At 31.1% G+C, this 20,607-nt stretch overlaps 2 protein-coding genes across 2 annotated transcripts in view; both read right to left on the bottom strand.

Annotated features, from left to right (window-relative positions):
- Dop1 (dopamine receptor, D1) overlaps positions 1–20,607 on the bottom strand; it is a 136,323-nt gene that overhangs the window by 12,748 nt on the left and 102,968 nt on the right. The window lies entirely within an intron of this gene.
- LOC106642053 (chymotrypsin-2-like) lies at positions 4,340–5,764 on the bottom strand. Its single transcript, XM_023390284.2, has 4 exons — positions 5,529–5,764; positions 5,205–5,448; positions 4,569–4,712; positions 4,340–4,489 (listed from the first exon to the last, which is right to left on the bottom strand). The coding sequence occupies exons 1-4, from the start codon at positions 5,762–5,764 to the stop codon at positions 4,340–4,342; spliced, it is 774 nt and encodes a 257-aa protein (XP_023246052.2).

Below are 20,607 nucleotides of genomic sequence, written 5' to 3' on the forward strand. Positions count from 1 at the left end.
GTGGTATATATACTATACAGTGCTCGGTGATCGAAAGTTGTAAGTATACACGCGGTGGGAGACTTATTACACCCTCCAAGTCGTTGGGCTGGCAGATTATTTTTCAAGTTACCTTTTAGCTTGTACTTTTTAATCGTGGTAGAACAATCGCATATACCCTAACAGACATAAGTTTCCTGTTCGTTTGTCGAAAAAATGGCGTGTCCTTGAAATGCAACTGAAAAAAAGATTTTTTTCGTTACGCAAATGGTTTTTTTTCATTCGTACCTATTCAGTAAAAACAGTGGTGTATAAAAACTCGTAGTAAAAAATCGGCTAGGCAAATTAGTTTAATTTTAATAATGATAAACGAAGAATTAAATAAATTTAGTGATACGTCACATCAGCTCGTAGCATTACAAATGCATAACCGTAATTTTATCGAGGGAAATAAATTAGTGCCGCGGATGATAGAGATCACTCACGTTTTTTTTTTTTTTTTTTTTTTTTTTTTTTTTTTTTTTTTTTTTTTTTTTATTAAAGTTCGCGCCGAGTCTTAGAAATAAGTATTTTTTATCACTTTGAACCAACACGTTAAATCTCCACAGTTCCAGAATATTCTCGAATTTGGTTATTCAGCCCACACTGGGTAAACAGCATATTACAGAAATACGAGGCACAGTATAGGCGGCTGTAGTTGCCAGTCGCCATGTGGTAAAATAGACCGGACATGCTGGGGTGTTTCATCGAGAAAAGTAAGACGCGGGGCGTGAATGCTCTCGCAACTTTTCAATTTGGATTTAAGTAATAGGAGAACCCGTCCAGCCTCTGGAACGGACTCCCGCCGTGACCTTTTCTTTCGTGCGGGTCGATTTCAATCTACCTTTTTCTATCATGTTTCACTCTTCGATTTTGCACGTACACCGAGCTTCTCATTTTTGCTAATTTTCGTTAGTTTCATTGTAAAAATATTGATTGATTCACGCTGATGTGTGTGTAGAAAATATCTAAAACGTCCGAGTATGAGCTTATGGCCGTTTTAATATTTAATTTCATGAATTACAAGTGAATAATATTTTTTTTTTTTATGATAATTAAAATACATGATTGTTTTTATAATTTTTAAAAGTCATTACTTGTTAAAAAAAAAAAAAAAATTGTTACCTAATAGGCAACCTCGCCATATGGTAAATTCGCCAAGAATATGCAATTATGCACTCCTAAGTTTTAACCCTATAAACTTTTTTTTGCGGGTATCAGTAATCAGTAATCAGTAATTAGTAAGTGATTTTTGTAACAAATAAAAATGAAATATAAAATCACTGTCACCCACAGGAATTAAAAATATGGCCTATACTGAGCATTAAAAAACGTTTCACTAAATATTAACTGAGATATTTTCATCACTCTTTCGGAAAATTAGTATGTGATGGAAGAAATCAAATTTTTACGTACTGTACCGAAAATATACCAATATTTAAAAAATAATTTCTCATGCTGCATGTCTGCACAACGAAGAAGGTGCTCTCAATTTTTCGCAATTTCGGATATTTCAGTTATTATTATTTCAATAACAATGAATTAGAAAAATTGAATTGAATAGGTTGAGAACTAATGAAAGGATTAACTATTTTAATATAGTGCTTCAGTTTAAACTCAATTAAGATTAATTTTAGATTCAAAACAATACTTAATTCACAATTTTTATACGTATATGCGTTGTACAAAAAAAAGGCTCATGTGCTGTATTTATTTTTCGCTGAAAGATCTCGTTTTTTGCGAAATCCCCGTAATCTGCCTTTTATCCCTCAAAGCTAATGCAGTCACAGGTTCGACAATACGTGTACAAAACTTCATCCCTCCCGCATACATTTTAATGGAAAACGTGCGGTGTAAGATAATATGTATATAACTACGCGCAGAAATTACTCAAGCGGTTTACTTATTTTTGGCTCGCAATTGATAAAAATTGTATCAACATCGGAGAAACAACGCTATTTTCTTTTTTTTTTTATATCAAATTAAATTTTCCTAAAAAAAAGCCTTTGATGAATTAACTTGGAAATACTATTTAAATTTTTTATTATTGTCAAATACGGGAGTCACAGCATTTCAATTTTCCTTGGGGCTTATTCGAAAGAAAAGTTCTAAATACCACATGCCCTCTTTACGGGACTTTCGTTATAATGTCACATGCAAGGGCTGAACACTTTAAAGTTCGTTAGCACGTGACCAGGAGACGCTCAGAAAAAAAAGCCCAAAGTGAACGTGATGGAGCTCCACGTGTGGCAAAAATTATTAAGCTGCACACGTGTGTTGATAAAATGAATGAAAAAAACTGCACTTTGCGCTAAGCCAGACACCGCATGAAAGACTCATCTCTCTCTCTCTCTCTCTCTCTCTCTCTCTCTGTCTCTCTTTTGGAAAGGATTTCAAAGGATGAAATATAGCACACACTCACATGTGGTAAGTAAATTAAAGAGAAAAGAGGATGACACTGTGTGAGAAAGAGTAACATGAGTCGCTTATTATTTTTCAACGACCATAAAACATCAAAGCATTAGTTCTCGTGTAAGGTAGGATCTCGTGTGCAACGAGATGCCAGAGCACATAATAAGGCGTTTTCTATGTCATTATTAGGCGTGGAATTCGAATCCACCGGTTATTTTTAGTTTACAGTTCGAAAAATTTGTTTAAAACGCAATTGTTTGAACATATAGCAAAAAAAAATTTTTTTTCTTGCAAACTCAACTTTGATTGTTAATAACTTTTGATCTAAGAAATAATTTTACAATGCATAACAGCACCTCCAATCATCCTAAACTTGCTCAATTGTCTAAAATTCAATACTGAATAAAAACAAATTTGGTTCGTTGAGCAGGACTATTTAATTAAATAGTGTTTAATTCAATAGTCCTGCTCAACCAACCAAATTTGTTTTGTTCAGTATTAAATAATTTTACAATTTTCAATACTGCTTTTACTGGAGCAAGAAAACGCGTGAAGTAAAAAAAAGATGATACTTCTAGATTTTTTTGGAGTGAATAAACTTTACAAAATATTAAGATTGTTTGTTTAAAAAATTATAACTTAAACAAATAAAGCTATGCAACTGAAAGTTATTACAACCTCACCACTTTTTTTCCTATAAACTACTATTTTTTCTCAAAGTTTTTTATCATCAATGATCTTACCTAAATTCTCACCTCAAAAACATTTTCTAATAACCATTTAATTTTATCGATTGAATAGTTCAGTTTGTCAGGTTTAACAATGTTATCTAATAGAGGTAGTGCATTTTTTTTTTTGTTTTTTTAATTAAGTCGAAAAATAATTATATTTTAACTGCATGTCTGCAATTTCAATAAATGTGCGTAATTTTTATAATTTTCATGAAATTTTTTAATAGCATTCGTATATATCTCTACAGATAGACTGTTGTTATGAACAAATAACCTTCTTGTTAGTGACGATGCAAGTTATTTTTATTATTGAAATCAATTCTTATCGTTTTTCGAAGAAAAAAAAAATAATTGGATTTTTACAAATTTTCTCAATCTTGTTAAAGTTACATGTATTGCAAACTCAACATATTGACACACATATTGACGTATCGTATAATCTTAATATTTTTTTTTTGTGTTTTACATTAATTTTTTTTGCTAATCAAACGTTCTATTTGTGAAATTTTTCTCATTGTTTCTAGAAAAAATAGCCTATCACTGTATAATTTTTTTTTATGTCTCTACATTTACATACAATTTTTCGTCTCCAAACACAAAAAATCAAGGTTAACTACAATGAAAATGTACATTAAGAAGCTTAACAATAATATTTATTAATTTAAAAAATTACTCAAGGAAAATACTGAAAAAATTAAAGACACTGTAAAACAGATTTCTAAAGTTTTACAGTAATCCCTGTGCTTTGAGCTAATACTCAACGATCCTCAATCATTGATGTACATTCAGATGGTTAACATAAAAAATTGGAATCTGAAAGGTTTTTATTCTTTAATATTTTTGTTTATTGTGTATTTTAAATATTTTAATCATAGATACTTTTCTGAATGACAATAAATTACTTCACTTATGGAAACTCGTACAATAATTTTTAAATTGGGTTACAAATTCAAGTTTTGGCAAGGCGGATTAAAGTCATTGTAGAACTTGGTTTTTTTAGCACCACTCTTCCTACAAATGAGCCCAAATGCCACAGCTTTTCTTAGCATGATACTCAATGCATGATTTTTATTTTTTTTTTAAATGTACAAAACTTATGATGATATATCTGTGGCAATGATACTTCACAAAAAATATTTCCTTAATCATAGCCTTCTGCTGATTTACCTAAAATGACATTAATTATTCTCGATGAGCTTATCTATCCAATCCACGTATTTGTAGACTCGAGTAAAAATGTCCGGCTTGCCAGAAGCACATCCATTGAAGCCATAAGACACTACGCCTACGATGGCAGCATTGGCGACTAGAGGACCGCCAGAATCTCCCTGTGATTTGATTTTTTTTTTTTAAGTGCACAAGCATAAGGTTATTAATTAATATCAACATAATTACATGCCCACTTACGGAACAAGAGCCTTCATTTTTACGAGAGAACGCACAAATTTTTTTTGTCGAAATTACAGGAATCATTGTTTTCCACATGCAAGAGGAGCGGCTTAGCAGAAAGGTGTCCAGGTATTGCAGATCGTTCGAATAGTCAGCAAGATACTAGTTGAAAAAATTGTAGTAATTAAAAGTTATCAATAAAAAGTTACTATGATATCTTGTTACGTTTATTTTCAAGCCTTACAATGACCATCAAAATAACAAGTACTTATGTATTGTACAAGTGACCCTGAGATGGATTATTGCGAGCAACACATTATGATTTTTAAATAAATAGATGAATCTGTAAGTAGAGTCTTGTCGAAAAAATGCTAAACGTATTGTGGAAATAATTATGTTTGTCACATTTTATTTTAAAGAAGTACCGGAATTTATCAATATTTTTTGAGGCTTTTTTTTTTATTTTTTAAATGTGCCAAAAAATACAGAAAAAATAATTTTAAATCAAGAAACAATGTTTTGTTTAATGTTTGATAATTTTTTTCTGGCAACTTTTTTTACTTTTTTCATTAAAAATTAGGAAATTTTGGAATTAAAATTCAAAATACATAAAAACAATATTGGTAAAGTATTGTTAATACTATTTAAACTTACTGATGTCGCACCCCAACCAGAAACAACGGCTGGAAGGCCATTTTCGTTGATGTCATAAGGTGGTAACCTAACCGGTTGCACGAGGTCATTGAATGTAATTGTTTCGTTCACTTTTATGAGACAAATATCATTCCTCCGAAGCAATACTGAAAACTTTGGATGCGTAAAAATTTTTTGTGACTGATACGCTGTTCCAGTTTCGTTCAATTTGTTAGTTCCAGCATGAATGACCAGATCACTGGTGCTAAAATAAAAATTTTTTTTTCCTGATAATGAGATCCAAAAGTCAAATAAATTTGAGGATAAGTTATCTGTGGTGCATACGATCCGTAGCAACAATGAGCAGCAGTCAAGATCCAGCTTTTGTGTATTATAGCGCCACCACAGATATGCTTTTCGTTGTGGCATATGGAAACTTGGTATGGAAAAGCTCCGATTGCAGCAATTTTACCGCCTACTATGCGAGCACCAAGTTTCAGTTGATTTTCCGCAAAGTCTGTTGCATTGTCTGTTTGATTAGATCCTTTTGGTACCAGCACATAGAGCAGTAAGAGTAACATGTTTCAAGATGCAAACTAAGACTTTTATTGTTTAAAACATTAGGATAGTATTATCGAGGAAAATGGTGAACAAACAAAAGGTTTATTTTTTTGGATATGCACCTCTTGTACCTAATGTGTTGCTTGAAAACCTGAATAAAGAAAGTTAGATGCTGTTAAACAATTTTTTGAGCAAATCAAATCGATTTTTTTCGTTCAAAACTTCAGAATGATTTTGTAGAGCAAAGTCTACCACGTCATACACATGTATTTTTCTTCAGTTTAAAACTTTCGTATACAACAGTTAAAAGTCAATTTTTTTTTAAATAAGCAAATCTTTTTTGAGCAACTTTTGCAGGTTTGAGCATAAAATAGCTTCTGTATAACATTCTAAATTAAACCGTACTTTATGAGAGTTCTTTACCATGTACTGGTGTAAAGCATTAGATTGTTCATCTGTAAAAAAAATACTGAAAATTTTTTTTTTCCATCGAAAAACAAATGGATTAACCTTTTTAAGGTACAAATACAAATTGTAAACATTTACTCTACTGTATATGAAATTAAAAAAACAACGAAATTTTGAAGTTTTAGATTATTAAATTTCAAAGTATTCATTCGGAATGTGACCAATCACATACACAAGATTACAATATGAAAAAGGAAAAAAGGAAAACCAACGTCCTAAACCAACTGTAAGACTCTTCAAAACGATTCAAAATCATTCATTGACCTATTGTTTCCATATCTTTATTGAAACTCAAATATAAAAATGTTAGTGTTATACTTTATTTTCTTTGAACGATTTTTTGATTTTCAAAAAACTATTGTTTTGGAATTTTCATGGTAAAAAGTTTGTTTATAGTTGTATCTGATAAATGATACGAACTCCTATTTTTAATTTTAAATAATCCAAAAATGCATGAAAATTTTTACCCACAATTTCTTACATAAATATTACTTAGTTTTGCATTTCCATTCAGTGAATAGATTTTTCCAAAAACAATGACCTCAGTTTTTGCGATAACTTGCATCAATGTTAAGATACTTAAAATCCAAACAAAATGTAACTTTGTTGCAGAAATTAAATTGGCTTGGATACCGGTTCCATTGTCCCATGATTTATCAATTTTTATTCTTTCAATTTTCTATTTGGATATTTGTGATGAAAAAATATAGCATTCTGCTGACACAGCCATAAAATTTAAACAAAAATATGAAATATTTATTCAAAAAAGTAGAAGTAAATGGTTTGATAACAATCTTATAGTGGTTTGAAAATTGATATTTTTATTAAATTTTTGTAGCTTGTTCTTGAGATTTTGCGTAAGTTTTTTTTTTGTAGGTAAAAGTTGTTAGAGATCGTTCCATTTTAATGAAAAAAATGTATTTGGTTAAAAAAATTAAAATTTTTATTATTATTTTTTTTCATTTTATAATTTTTCAGTATTTGATTTTATGGTTATAAGTTTTTGATATTGCTTTCAGTAATAGCTTAGTCATGTAAAAACTGACATCGATGATTTATACTGTTTTCAAAATTAACATACCCTTTGACGTAAATACAATCTTTGCATGATATTCTTTCCTAATTTATAGAATATCTTATTTAAAACTTATCTTGCAATATCCTACTTACATACATACATACATACATACATATAGTACATACATTTTCACAATACTTGCATTTATAAAACCTTATCTTTTATGACATAATAAAATTTCACCCAGAATTTGTAAAACACATTTCACACAACTGTTAACCATCTCAGAAAAAAAAGGAAACGATAACACCACTTAACCACAATAAACTAACCTTTCAATTAAATGAAAGTACTGTATTAAATATTATGTAATGTCCACATTACCATAAATTGATGTAAAAAAGGTGAGAAATAGTGTTCTCAGAAGGATCTCCATGGTCAGAACTATCGAATCGTAAATGGATCACTGTTCTTTAACACGATTTATATCGATTTATACATTTCGATGAAGAATCCAAGTGATACATTAGATTGCAACATTGATACTGTCAAGTCACTTTGAGCGAGTGCGTGGCTAAAAAAAGATTTAAACAGCTGCGAGTTCTCTTATACAATCTTTATGTAGTTTCGAAAAATGCCTCGTCGTTTACTTCAGCTCATGAATAAAATTAATCTAATCTTAAGAAAAACCAAGAAATATATGTATAGGTAACATTTTTTTTTCTTTCAGGTTTTTTAACGAAACGAATACCAACAATAACTATTTTGTATTCTTGATAATTAAATTACATCAATAATTAATTTATGTTAGTAAAATTTTTTTCTTACAAACACAAGATTATGTGCTTGCAATGGCTCTTAAGTATAAAATTCATCCACATTTAAAATTTTTGTCAAACTAAACAATTTTATTTTTTCTTACAACCTCTAGCTCACTGTTTCTTATTTTGTTAATTTTCAAAATTTTACAGTTCTTATGATATACATTATTTTTATACTTGTGCACTTGACTACTCAGTTTTCAATTTAAGGACACCTATTTTACTTTCCTCATTTACACTAGCCATTAAGCTTGGTGAGACTGAGTGAAGTTTACTTTTTTTCTTGACTTCCTTAAATAAAGCGAGTTTTTTTCGTCTATACTGCTGAATGTAATAAGCTCTGGTTACTCCATCTTTTCAATTCCTTTATTTTTACTCTGTTGCCTTTTCTCTGTCTCATTCATTTTCTCAGTTCTTACCTCCACTCTCATATTTAGTCTTGTACTTTTCCTTCTTCGTTGCTTTTACAGTTTCTTAAGGATTTCTCTTTCCACTCTGATCAGGTTATTGTGTAAGGAAAATTCTCTAAATGGTTTGTTTTTATTGCGCATAACTTTCGTTTTGAAATTTTTGTAACATTAATACCTCAATTTTACTAGAGTTTTCTAGCCTTGACACTTCGCCATTACATTGTTGCACTTTTGAAAATTTTCCCTTTTGCTCATTATGGATACTATATACGATTATTTTATGTAAAATGATCTCATAAAAATAAATGTGTATGTTGCCAGGTCTAATAGCCAGTACTATTGTCTAAACAAATTCTGAAAATTATTTATTATGCTCGAGAACAAAGTTTTTTTTCCCTATTTTTTGGACGTTTTTAAACAAAAAAAGATCTTCTACAACTTTTCTCCAAAGTTAGTACTTTTCGAGGTATTAATTACTTAAAGTCCTAATTCTTAAGCATTCTTAACTAGAACACGATGTTATTTCCTTACAACTATTAGACTAATCGTTTTACAAAGATAAATTAACTGATGACATTAATTGGTGTAAGAAGTGATAGAGAAATTTGAATGTAAGCTATAAGTTAATTTATTGATGTTTAATGTAAAAGCACAAAAAAAACTTTTTAAAGTGTTTTTTCGTTACTTACATATTTTATTTTTTAGCAATATTTAGAAATGTGCCCTTTCCTCAAAAATGCTCATATTAAAAGTTTCGACTTACAACAAGCATTTCCTTATACTTTGGCCCGTTATCCTGTGTAATATATATGTAGATAAATTATACTATTATTACTGTTATTACAAATAAGCTCTTAAAATTTTATTTACTAATATTTCTGTTCAACATCATCTTAGGTACAAATGAAATTTACGTTTTGAAAATAAAAAAAAATAAACCATGTCAATATGATTGAAGTGATTTTATTACTGCTTGATTTCTTATTTTTGATTTATAAGTCTGATTCACAAGTGTAAGATATTTTTGTATGAATTGTTTCCTGAATTCTCCGCCGTTTAAATGGAGTTCAGTGAATAATTATTCGAAATCGGACAAGTGGCACGGTTATTAAGTAATTTGGAACTTATTTGGTTATTTTAAGACTAATTGTTCGAATGATTACAGTCAGCAAAATTTGTTAATCATACGCAAAAGTTTTACGTGTTTGCATCAGCTACATTGTCATGTAAATGCTATTTGTACCAAAATGTAAATTCAAATTTATTTTTTGCACTATAGGGAGGTAAAAAGTTTACTTTCAGTTAAAATCTGTTTCTTCGCGAATTAAACAGTGCTATGAAAGAACAAGTGGCTGAATTATTTAAAATGCCACGTTTCTGCGTGCAATGCACGAACAACAAAAGTGAATTCCAAAGCAAAAATATTAATTTGGATATTGAGAGATTTTATTAGAAATTTAATTCTCTTGGTACAACATATTAATATTAAAAAAGTTTTTTGACTTTTTTTCCGTAAGTGCCGAATGAAAAAGTTAGATGATACAATACGATTTTTTTGATCGAAGGCTTAAGCCGGACGAAACCATCGTAAAAAACGTGCTTATTAAAAAATTAATTTCAATAAGCTCTAAAAATTTTTTTTTAACACTTTGAGAATTTTTTTGTCCACTGTTGATTGTAAAAAACGATTTTTTTCCTGAATATTTTAAATAGATACATAAGTAAGGACTCGATGGTCAAGACAGGTACCATTTGAAAAATTTGCTTACACTCATAGATATTAGGCCAGTGTTATATGGGTTTGGCCTCTCTTTTCACACAAATGTGACTGACCTCACAATATGGTAAAAACATTTGACAGCTATGAGAGCTGTTTGCATACTGCATCATGATGCGAGTTAGTTTACCTAGAGAGGAAAAATAAAGAAAGTTTCTCTTTCACGATTTTTCTCATTTTTCTCGGTCTCAGATCTATTTTCATTCTATTTTTCAGGTATTTATACGAAATATGAAAATTCGAAGAGACTTGTTATACGTAACGTCCAAAAAAATTTTTTTCCTTTTCCTCAAAGTTTTATTTTAAGGTGTATTTTTTTTAATCCCTTACTAAAAATTAATATTCTAGTTACTAGCTAACAGTAAACGAATGTATTCATTTTACTGAGAATTTATTACACTTGATTATAGGTATGTTTTTTCAGAACTTATAAATCAAAATATTTAGTTTATTTTTGGATTATCGTTAGATGTAAAATTTTTTAAATCAACGATTTTATTGGTATTTTATGCACTAATTGAAAATAGAGAGTAAAGACGATTTGAACAAAAATAAATACAAATCACTAGCTGTCGAAACTTAACTAAGGAACTGCAACGTCAAGAAAAATTATCAAAGAGTGAAAAACTGAAGGCAAAGGTAAAATGGCCAATGGTAAAACATCTAAAAAAATCAAAGAGTGAAAGACAAAAGTAAAACGGCGGCGGTTCTTAAAATAGACGAATAAGAAAGGTAAAAAATGCCAACAAAAAGCGAAGCAGTGACAATGCTTAAAAATAGGAGAGAGAGAAAGAGAGGTAGAGTCGAGTTTTCAAGCTTTCAGATTTACGGTAAATCGAAATTCTCTCAATGCTTTTTCTCGGCTCAACTTATTTTTCGGCTCTTTTTCTTCATCGCTACCGTCATTGCAGCTGCACGATATTTTGTTCTTTTATCTTGTTTGTTCGTTTCGTTTTTCAAATATTTTTTACAGACGCAGGCACTAGCTTTGTCGTAGATGACATTTTGGCTCGAATTGTTGTTTTCTCTTTGCCTCCCTTTTTTTAAACATACCTTTTAGCTTTTACATTATTTTTACAATAGAGCTCGTTGTATTTTGATGTCTCGTAAGCCCACGTAACAATGGCTTTCAAAAAGAAAAACGTACAATTTTTTTTTTTTTCAAATTTCAGTATGTATATGAACATAGAATTGTCAAAAGAATTAACAAGAATAAATCGTAATTGTAATTTTTTTCCGAACTCATCAAGAGACACTGAGTAAATATTGAAAAAACACAGGCTTTTTCTATTATTGAGATGAATCCAGCGTTTCTAAAGTACGCTACAGAAGTCCATATAAAATTCAAAGATTATGTTGGTAAAGTGTGTGTAATTCATTTGCAACAGAGGCACACTTGGAATTTCAGAAAAAAACGCTCCTAAAAATCTAATTAACACGTAGTCTTATGTCATGGTAAAGGTCATCAGTATTTCTCAGAAAGTCTTGATTTCAATGATTCAGAGCTTGAAATAAGTTTTACACTTTTATAAGATTGTCATAACGATTTGTTGTTTTTCAAAACTAATTTTTTTATGTTCTTTGGGTAACATAATTTGAATTTGAATTACAAATCAAAATCATACTACTTTCTAGCGTAAAAAAACAAGTTTAATTCATTTCTCCAATCACCCTGATATATTTTTGTCCTTTTTTTATTAAAAAAGTAATTTTTTTCTCATAAGTTTTATTACATGATCTTATGGGCAGATTCTACTGATCCAGAGCTAAAAATAATTAAATTTTATACGATTATAGCAGCTCAGACATATTAATGTACTTTAATATATTTTCAAGGATCTTGAAGCAATTTATTGATTATCAAAAATTGTTTACAGCAGTTTGTGGGTGAAAAAATTCAAATATTCTTTAAAAAATAATATAATATCATACAGCATAGCATAGTAACTACGTAATTATGTTGTGTTTATAATTAATATGGGCTAAGTATGTAAAAGAAAAATTTTTGTATTACGTTTGGTGAAGATAATGATGAGTTAACGATATTTCAATTACAATCGTCAAGTTGGATGGCGATAATTGCTCATTTAGTGGATTCATATCGTTATCTCTTAAACACTTTCAAATTGGTTACTCATATCAACTGAAAAGTAATACTCTCGCTATGGGTAAGTTCTTCTCTTGAATATAAGATCATTTTCGATAGCCGGTGAGTTAATGGATATTTACTTCGGTTATTATTGACTTGAGTGAATTGAAAATTTTTAGTTAAATTAAAATTCGTCTCACTGTGAAAGCGACAATAGTGTATGCTAAAGTACTCTATTCAGAGTGTAAACCTTATGAATCTCATTTATATTATCTGAATATGTGATTTTTCTTCCTTCCAAAGCTTATTTTATGAGTAAGAAAAACATTCATTTTGTTAAAGTGCAAAGATTTAGAATTGTCTCCCTTACAATTCAACATGAAATTTTGGAAATATTTTTTACGCTATCGGATTTAAAAGATGTAGTCGAGCAAATTTTGAAAGACAATTATAGAACAACGCATTCTACAAATGGTGGAATCGCTGTATATACAGTAGACAAGTTCCAAGATTCCATTACATGAATAATAAAACTATGACAAATTTTTCAAGAAAAAGTTATGAATCTCCAAGGAACAGATTTGTTTACTACTTTTATATTATTTTATTTATTCTGATGAATGTATGTATAATTTTCCCTTCGATGATTAATGTACCCGAAAAAAAGGCGCAGGCCATTGTAGGTCAACATAAAATATAATAAAAATTACTGTGCTAGAATGGTAATCTGGTAGTGCTCAGTAGTAAAGAGACTTTTTACTAGTTAAACAATAATTTTTACTGTTTAGAACAGTAATTTTAGTTGTAAATACAGTGGTTTTTATTGTTTGTACAATATAAATTACTGTCCGGAATATGGCAAAAATCAGATTGGCCAAAATAAATGGTCCCCAGATACCAGATTACCATTGTAATTTTTCTTTCCCCTCAGTGTGCATATACGCGTGTACAGAGACTGATTTTTTCAGTTCATCGCACCTCAAAAATTATCTGCAAAAACAACTCACACGATCATCCACAGCTTCATATGGGTTAAAAAAAAAAAAAAGTCCCGTGCGCCCCACTCGGAAAGACAAACGGCTCACAGAGGCCTGGCAGGAGCAATTTCTCCCCCACGGCTGCGTTCACAGCGATCCGTTTCCCGATTGACTTTTGTGGCTCAGAAGAGGGAATCGACTCGACCCCCCGTCGGAAGAGCCGCACCGCCAGACCCACGTGTACAATATATTACATACATTATAGTCTCGACCTACTTTCTCGCTCGGTCTTATTATTTAGTTCGCGCGGTCCGATGAGGCAAGGGCCCGTCCCGTGAGTACCTGCACTGGGTGCACGCGTCCGTCAGACATAGGCGATGGAAGTATGGCCGCGTGGCCCGTGCGAATCGGGAATTTCAATTAGCGTGCTCTGATGGATCGAATTGATTGGCGCCGTGTGGTGGAGCGCTAGAAATCGATTCGAGGGTGATGGGGTGTCCCGAAACGATTTTGCGCTCCATTGATTTTCGAATCAGCTTGTTTTCCCTGATCCGTTGCATCTGCGTACCAACGTTTGTTTGTTTGTTTGTTTGTTTGTTTGTTTGTTCTTTCATCAAACCGTTCTTTAATTACTTACAAGCTGAAAAGTAGAAAATCGCAATTTAATTAATTGATTAGTGAAGGTGTAGCTGAAGGAGGATTATCGGATAGCAGCGAAAATCAATTGTGTTAATCGAAAGCGATGCGTACTCGAGGTTCGAGGCACATGGAGTGGACGGAAAATAGCAATAGTTCATTGATCATTGGCCGAGCGAAGATATGGTCAACGGAGAGATTAGAAAAGGTCTTGATAAATTGCCCTTTGACATCAGGAAAATAACAAGTGTGTATATATGAATAAATGGGTGACCCAGCTGTACGTTTAAAGATGTTCGTGTTTGAGGATTCCTGGTTTATTTTATTGGGTAATAAAAGATTTGAAAATTGCTAAACTTGAGTTTAGTCGATTCGTTTGATGGAGCGAAAAACAATATAAAATCGCTGCCAGTGAATTAGCACAAAGCTCATTCTTAAAAATATATTTTGGTGTACGCTATACTTCTCTAATTTTCAGTAAAAATTATGCTCTCTTTTAGGGTAGTTTATAATATAAAGCTGAAAATAGTCAGATAAAACATTTATTGGGTAAATTTTTAATAAACTTCTGATAATCACTGTACGTCTACTGCATAGTACTAAATATTGACAATTTCATATTTAAAAAGAAGAGAAAACACCAAGTACGAAAAATAGATTTTAGAAAATTCAAATGTTTGCTGAACATTATTTTTTGTTCCAAGGTTATAGTCAACGTCCAAATTGCACAAAAAATGCCCGAAAGTAGAAAAATTAATTTATTTTTATTATTATTATTACTTTTTTTTTTTTTTTTTTTGAATTATGTTTATTTAAACGAACTCTATACCTATTCTAGCGAGGTTTTAGCTTAATATGCATACCAGCGACCAATCGAAATACCGAGAAATACCACGAATTCAGCTCAGTAGGGAACAAAGCTCTGTACCTAATCGTGGTTGCTAATACATGCCTTTAAAGCTTTTGATTCTGAGGTCCTGTGAATATCGAGCTCCTAACCGAATTCCCTGCCTTTTTCCCTTTCTCCTTTTACCTTCTATTGAGAAATGAAATAATACACCCCATACGTGTGTACAATAGAAGAGTCGGAGAAATTTCGGGGCTCTCATCGATTACCATTGGATTTTCGGACTTTCCTTTGCCGAGGCAACAAACGATAACGTAAGAAAAGTCTCGTGATGTTTCGAGGGGGAGCTGAAAAAGTGCTCGTACGTATAATATATCCTGTGATGTTATCAATGTCTGTCTGGCGTGCCTTTTGTTGTGCGGACGAATATTTTGGTTGCGAGACAAACAAAAACGTTAGGGTGTTTTTTTTTTTTTTTTTTTTTTCTTTCATTCCAACAGAGTGGATGGTTTTTCGTCGAAGCAGATAGAATCGATATCCCAAACTGTACGAAAAGTTGCCTTGTTACGTCGACGGCGGGGATTTTATTTTTTTTTTCCAAGTTAGGTAGCCCGGGATTTATGGCAAAAAAAAAATTTACAACTACTCCCGCCCGTTTTTTCCAAAGTTTATTTTTTAATTGTGCGAGACACGCGGAGTACTTGTCTTTCGAAACGGGTGTCGGAAAACATTAAAAAATCCTCTCTTGCTTCGCTGCTGAATAAAGTTTCACCACTTGCCAACTTTTACTCCACCTCGCGGGAACGGCTTGAAGAAGAGAAAAAAAAAAAAAAAAAAAAAAATGAAACCCAACACTTTTACAACGAATTTCGCAGTTCACCAAACAAAGCTGAGGAAACACGAGCTCTCGAATCCCTTGCAGCCATCAGCACTCCCCGACTCTCCGGCGTAGCTCTCCGAGGCCTAGGAACAACTAATTCATCAAGTTTCTCGCGCGAATAGGACTCAAAATAAGCACCATGCGCCCCCGCTCTGGTTATCTCGTCTTTTCACGAGTTAATCCGGCTCTAATGAGTAGGTAACGTACGCGAGTGCAGCCGAAATCATATTGCCAAGTGCACATACGGAGAAGAACAGATGGACCACATGTACATACCTATGCTAAATTCAGGAGTTTTGATGGATGTGTAGGTGTGTTCGTGCACGCGCATGTGAACTGGTGGGTAGATGCAGATGGGTAACGGGGCGGGTCGAGGAACTAATGGCTTTTCTGATGCCGGCTGTCGTCTTCCCCTCTATTTTTTGGAGGTAAGTACGTAAGCAATGCGCGAGTCGCGGGGATGATGAACGCTGTATTTGCTCTGCGCGTTGGCATTGTGTGGAGGCATACGTATGGGAGGGTAGTGAGAAAACTCGAGACAAAACCAAAACGAGCCATCCGCGTGCCATGTGTCTAATAATTTTACTTTAGTACATTATTAACTCTGGTCGATTAGTATAGAAGCACAGCTTCGTAAAGTAGGAATCATTCAAAATTTCATAAAAAAACATGTGTCCTTTTTATTTAAAAAGCGGTATTAAAAATATACATATGTTTTTAAATAAAAAACAAAATAAATCACTTTTACATGTTACATTATGTTAAAATAAATTTGAAACGTTTTTACTTTTTTACAAAAAAAAATCTACGTAACATAAAACGTTTTAAATTTTGGAAATTTTGGACTTCAGAACATAACAAAGATTACATGCAAGGACTTTCTGATACATTCTATTTTCTTCAGATTTTATTTTTATTGCCAAAAAAGAATAACTCACTTTTTTCTCTACATTATGCGTTTCTTATATTACTAAGATTTTTAACAAATTGTTGCTTCATTTGAAATACAATTGTATCCATCGTATTTTATACATTAAAATAATAATCACAATTTTTGGTTATAAGTAAGTAACCATCGTGTGTAAATATTTCGATCATACGTTGTTTGACGTTATTATTATTATTGTTTTATTACTATTATTACTATTACTATTATTATTATTATAACACTAACTACTTAAAGAGTTGTTTTTATAATAATTATTTATATACTTACCACAACATAATGATGCCTATTATTAAAAAGCCGAATGTAGAGGGGATTAACATCTGAATTTTTATACTTAAAAATGCACTCACCTGAAACAAAAAAAAGTTTTCTAATTAAACTAAAGATTTTTGGTGCATCATTAATATTTTTATCATTTTTGAATTAAATTACCATATTTATAAACTTATGAGTCAGAATACCCATCACGTAATGACGACGTTTTAAGTAAAAATGTATTCATGCTCAAAGTAAATCTTGATTACTCAACCGACTCTTTCACGATTCATTTCTGATCATTTACTGAGATCATTACTCAAATGAGATTCTGGCATTCGAAGAATTTGAATTTAAACTTTTTTAACTGCAGGATGAAAAATAATTTTTGTTCAATATATTTTTTCAACAAATTGAATGCTATCAAGGTAGAATTTCTGGCTCTTCACTGACAATTCGCTATGCAGCGCATATATGCATGAAATCAGCAAGAGAAGAAAGTTCGTAATGAAAATTTGACAGTTTATCTTATCAGGACTTGTGTTGTATTTTAATGTAAAATAATAGTATTGTTTGAAGGAAAATTTTAATGAAGAACTGGATTTTTTTCATACTTTAGTGTACCGACAATTTAATAATAAATGAAAACATGAAATAATACATGAAAAAAATTCTAAAACGAGTTATTCACTAATGAGATAACATGAAAATTAAAAAAAAACAAAAAAAAAACCTAGACATTAAAAAGTCTGTATGCTTAATTGTCTTTTTTGAAAACCTTCCTTATCGAAGTTATTTCTATTGTTCAGACCAAAATTGTTTCCTGTGCGTACGCGCAGGAAAATTATATGTTGTTGATCAGTCTTAAGCTAATTAGCCGATTAAAACTATTTCTCATTTCACAACAGTTTAAAATAACGAGTCTAATAATATAATCAGATACATTAACAAAATAGTTGTAAAACTTTGTGTGTGAGCTGCCTAATAGTTTTAGCTGCCGACACATTAGTTTAGCTATTTTCTCACCCAATTCCGAGCTCGATTCCTCGGTCACGTCCACAATCTCAAAATATCTTAAACGTACCAAAAAAAATAATTTACTCCGTAATTCACTTTGAGCGCTTTCTTCTAAAATAACTTTTTTTTTATATTGGATGCATTTTTACAGGTTTAATTTCTTGAAAAAATTGCGTATAGTGACGGAAAGGAGATTTAAACTTTTACTTACACCAGCTGCGGGAAATTCATCTGCACGGATCAATCAACTACCTGCATAGTATCACATAATACAAGCTGATTTAGTAAATTAAAACAGCTATGTAGGCTTTTTCAAACATTTATGACAAATTAACTACATGTAAAACCAAAAAGTCTGTCTTTGCGGATGTAGTTGAAAACTTTTTCAGTTTCCTTCATTATGACGAAGGGACTCGAAGCTATTCGCAACTAAACTGATAGTCGTTAGCAGTAGAAAGTATATTCATGATTATCCATAGCAAAGGGATTAGATGTACTCTTCATAAAGTTCACTATAATTATCTGAGCTTTTATTTGGGGACACGGAATTTTTTTTTTACAATTAGTTACAGCTGGGAAAAGAAGAAACAAGCCACTGTTACATTCCGTTAAAAGCATTATCAAGTGATCATACGTTAAAATACTTTTTTTTTTTTTTCTTAATGACCACGGTTCCCCTACCCCCAACTGGAGATGCGCTAGAGATAGTACGATACATATGTATATATAGAGAGATATTTTCCTCACAATACTCAAAGTTGGATTCTTCGTGCTACCATCGACGTACGTTGCTGTTGTTTACTACAGGTCATCGGGTACTGTAATTTTTTTGTATTTTTTCTAAAATTTTTTCAGTCAAAGACTTTTAAGCTTGATGTATTGTTTATCAAGCGTTCATTTTACGTATTACTTGTTTGGTTGATTGTTCAATTAGAATCACTGTATTTAACAAAAAAGGTAATATATGCCTTCTCGATTTCTGATACATTTTTTAGATGATTGTCTTTAGCAACGGGTACATTGTAAAAAAAAACTGTCGTTAAATTTTATAAATATAATAAGTGTCCTTGAAAACGTCTTCAAAAGAGTAAGTAAGTACGGGTTTACCTTTGACATTGGACTTTGAAAAAATATAGTATTTTGTTGAAAAAGTGATTTTGTTACAAGAGGTTGTCATTAAATTTGTTGGTGAAGATTTTAACATGTTGCACAGTGTTTTTCCAATCAATAGTTAAAATTGATTAAAAAATTAAAAATTAATCCAAGACAATTGAGACGTACATAATATGCACAAGTAACATTTATTGAATTATGTAATGTAACATTTCTTCGGTTAACACTTTGTACTTCACCACCTGTCATGAAAACATAATATAGTTAAGTTTTTGATATTAGTTTATAAAATTCTCAAGTTGCATTTCTAAAGATTATTCTTGTATTACGCAATTTTCCCTTTGTTAGAAAGAAATAGAGTTTTCACCTTTGGCAAACACACGTATATATTTTTTCTAATTCAATTTTTGATATTTTTTCAACGCTTTTGTAACTTGAAGGTAGGCAGGTATAAAATCCATTTCAAAATTTGAATACGACCTATGCCACAAATAGCAAACTGACTCGTTATTTAAACACCATTAGGTTAATGAAAATTTATAGAAAGTTGGTTATTTTTTGTTTGGGTAAAAAAACCTTTAGTATGCTTTACTACGAATGCCACATAATTTTCTAGGCATTGATTTTTATTCGTACAATTTCTTCACTAGCAAAATAATTAATTATTCAAATAGATAAACACTTGATTGGAATTAAAAAAAAAAAAAAGGTTTGTTGGCACAGGTTTATTCAACTACAAGACGCGTTGGATTTGTTTAAGCTACGAATAAATTATTTTCAAGATGTTTTTTACCTTTTTTTGTGATGTAAGTTCAGTTGAAAGTGGGCTTCTCTTTCAATCACATCTCAAAATATTCAATAATAACCGCCGTATCTGAGCTTCTTGCTCTTTTTCTAAATTAAAAGATTTATAAATAATTTGTTAAAATACTTCCTCATCATCATTAAAATAAAATTGATCGTCATTGTGACAACAAGAATGAATATATATATATATATATATCTATTATTTTTGATACCTCGATTTCATTACAGTATATTTTTTATATCATATAGTTAAATTAAAGAAACAAACAATCACCAGAAAACGTTGATCAAAAATCAATTTATTGTTCATCTTTATGTTAACTCAACAGGAATACCGTTTACAAACAGAAAGTCATACCTAGTCTTGCAACTACAGTGCCATTGTTACCCGTGTGTTGGAAGCAGAGCTCCAGTGTAGTATCAAGATGAACAGCGCAAAAGATATAATGAAGAAACAAAATCAGAAGCTATGCCCAGGTTGCCATCAAATGAAGACCATCAATTATGGGTCTAAATGCAGCACGTGCTCTTACTTGGAACCACTAAATAGAAACGCTTCAAACAAGAAGTAGAAGTGTAAAAAAAAAAAAAAATGTACAGTTGTTGTTTGAGCAGCACTTTCAAGTTAATACGTTCAGAATATATTATTATCATGTGATCCAAGTGTCAGAAAAATAAAAAATATTATGCACTAACGTACTGCCCAATCAATAAGTGAACTTATTTAAGACCTTATCAAAAGTGTTAAAAAAATCAATATTGTTAACAAAATTTGCAATGGTTTGCGCAGACTGAGAGT

The sequence above is a fragment of the Copidosoma floridanum genome, unplaced genomic scaffold (genome assembly GCF_036245765.1).
Source record: "Copidosoma floridanum isolate Cflo_tuat_1 unplaced genomic scaffold, Cflo_Japanese_pri ptg000032l, whole genome shotgun sequence".
Taxonomy (NCBI): domain Eukaryota; kingdom Metazoa; phylum Arthropoda; class Insecta; order Hymenoptera; family Encyrtidae; genus Copidosoma; species Copidosoma floridanum.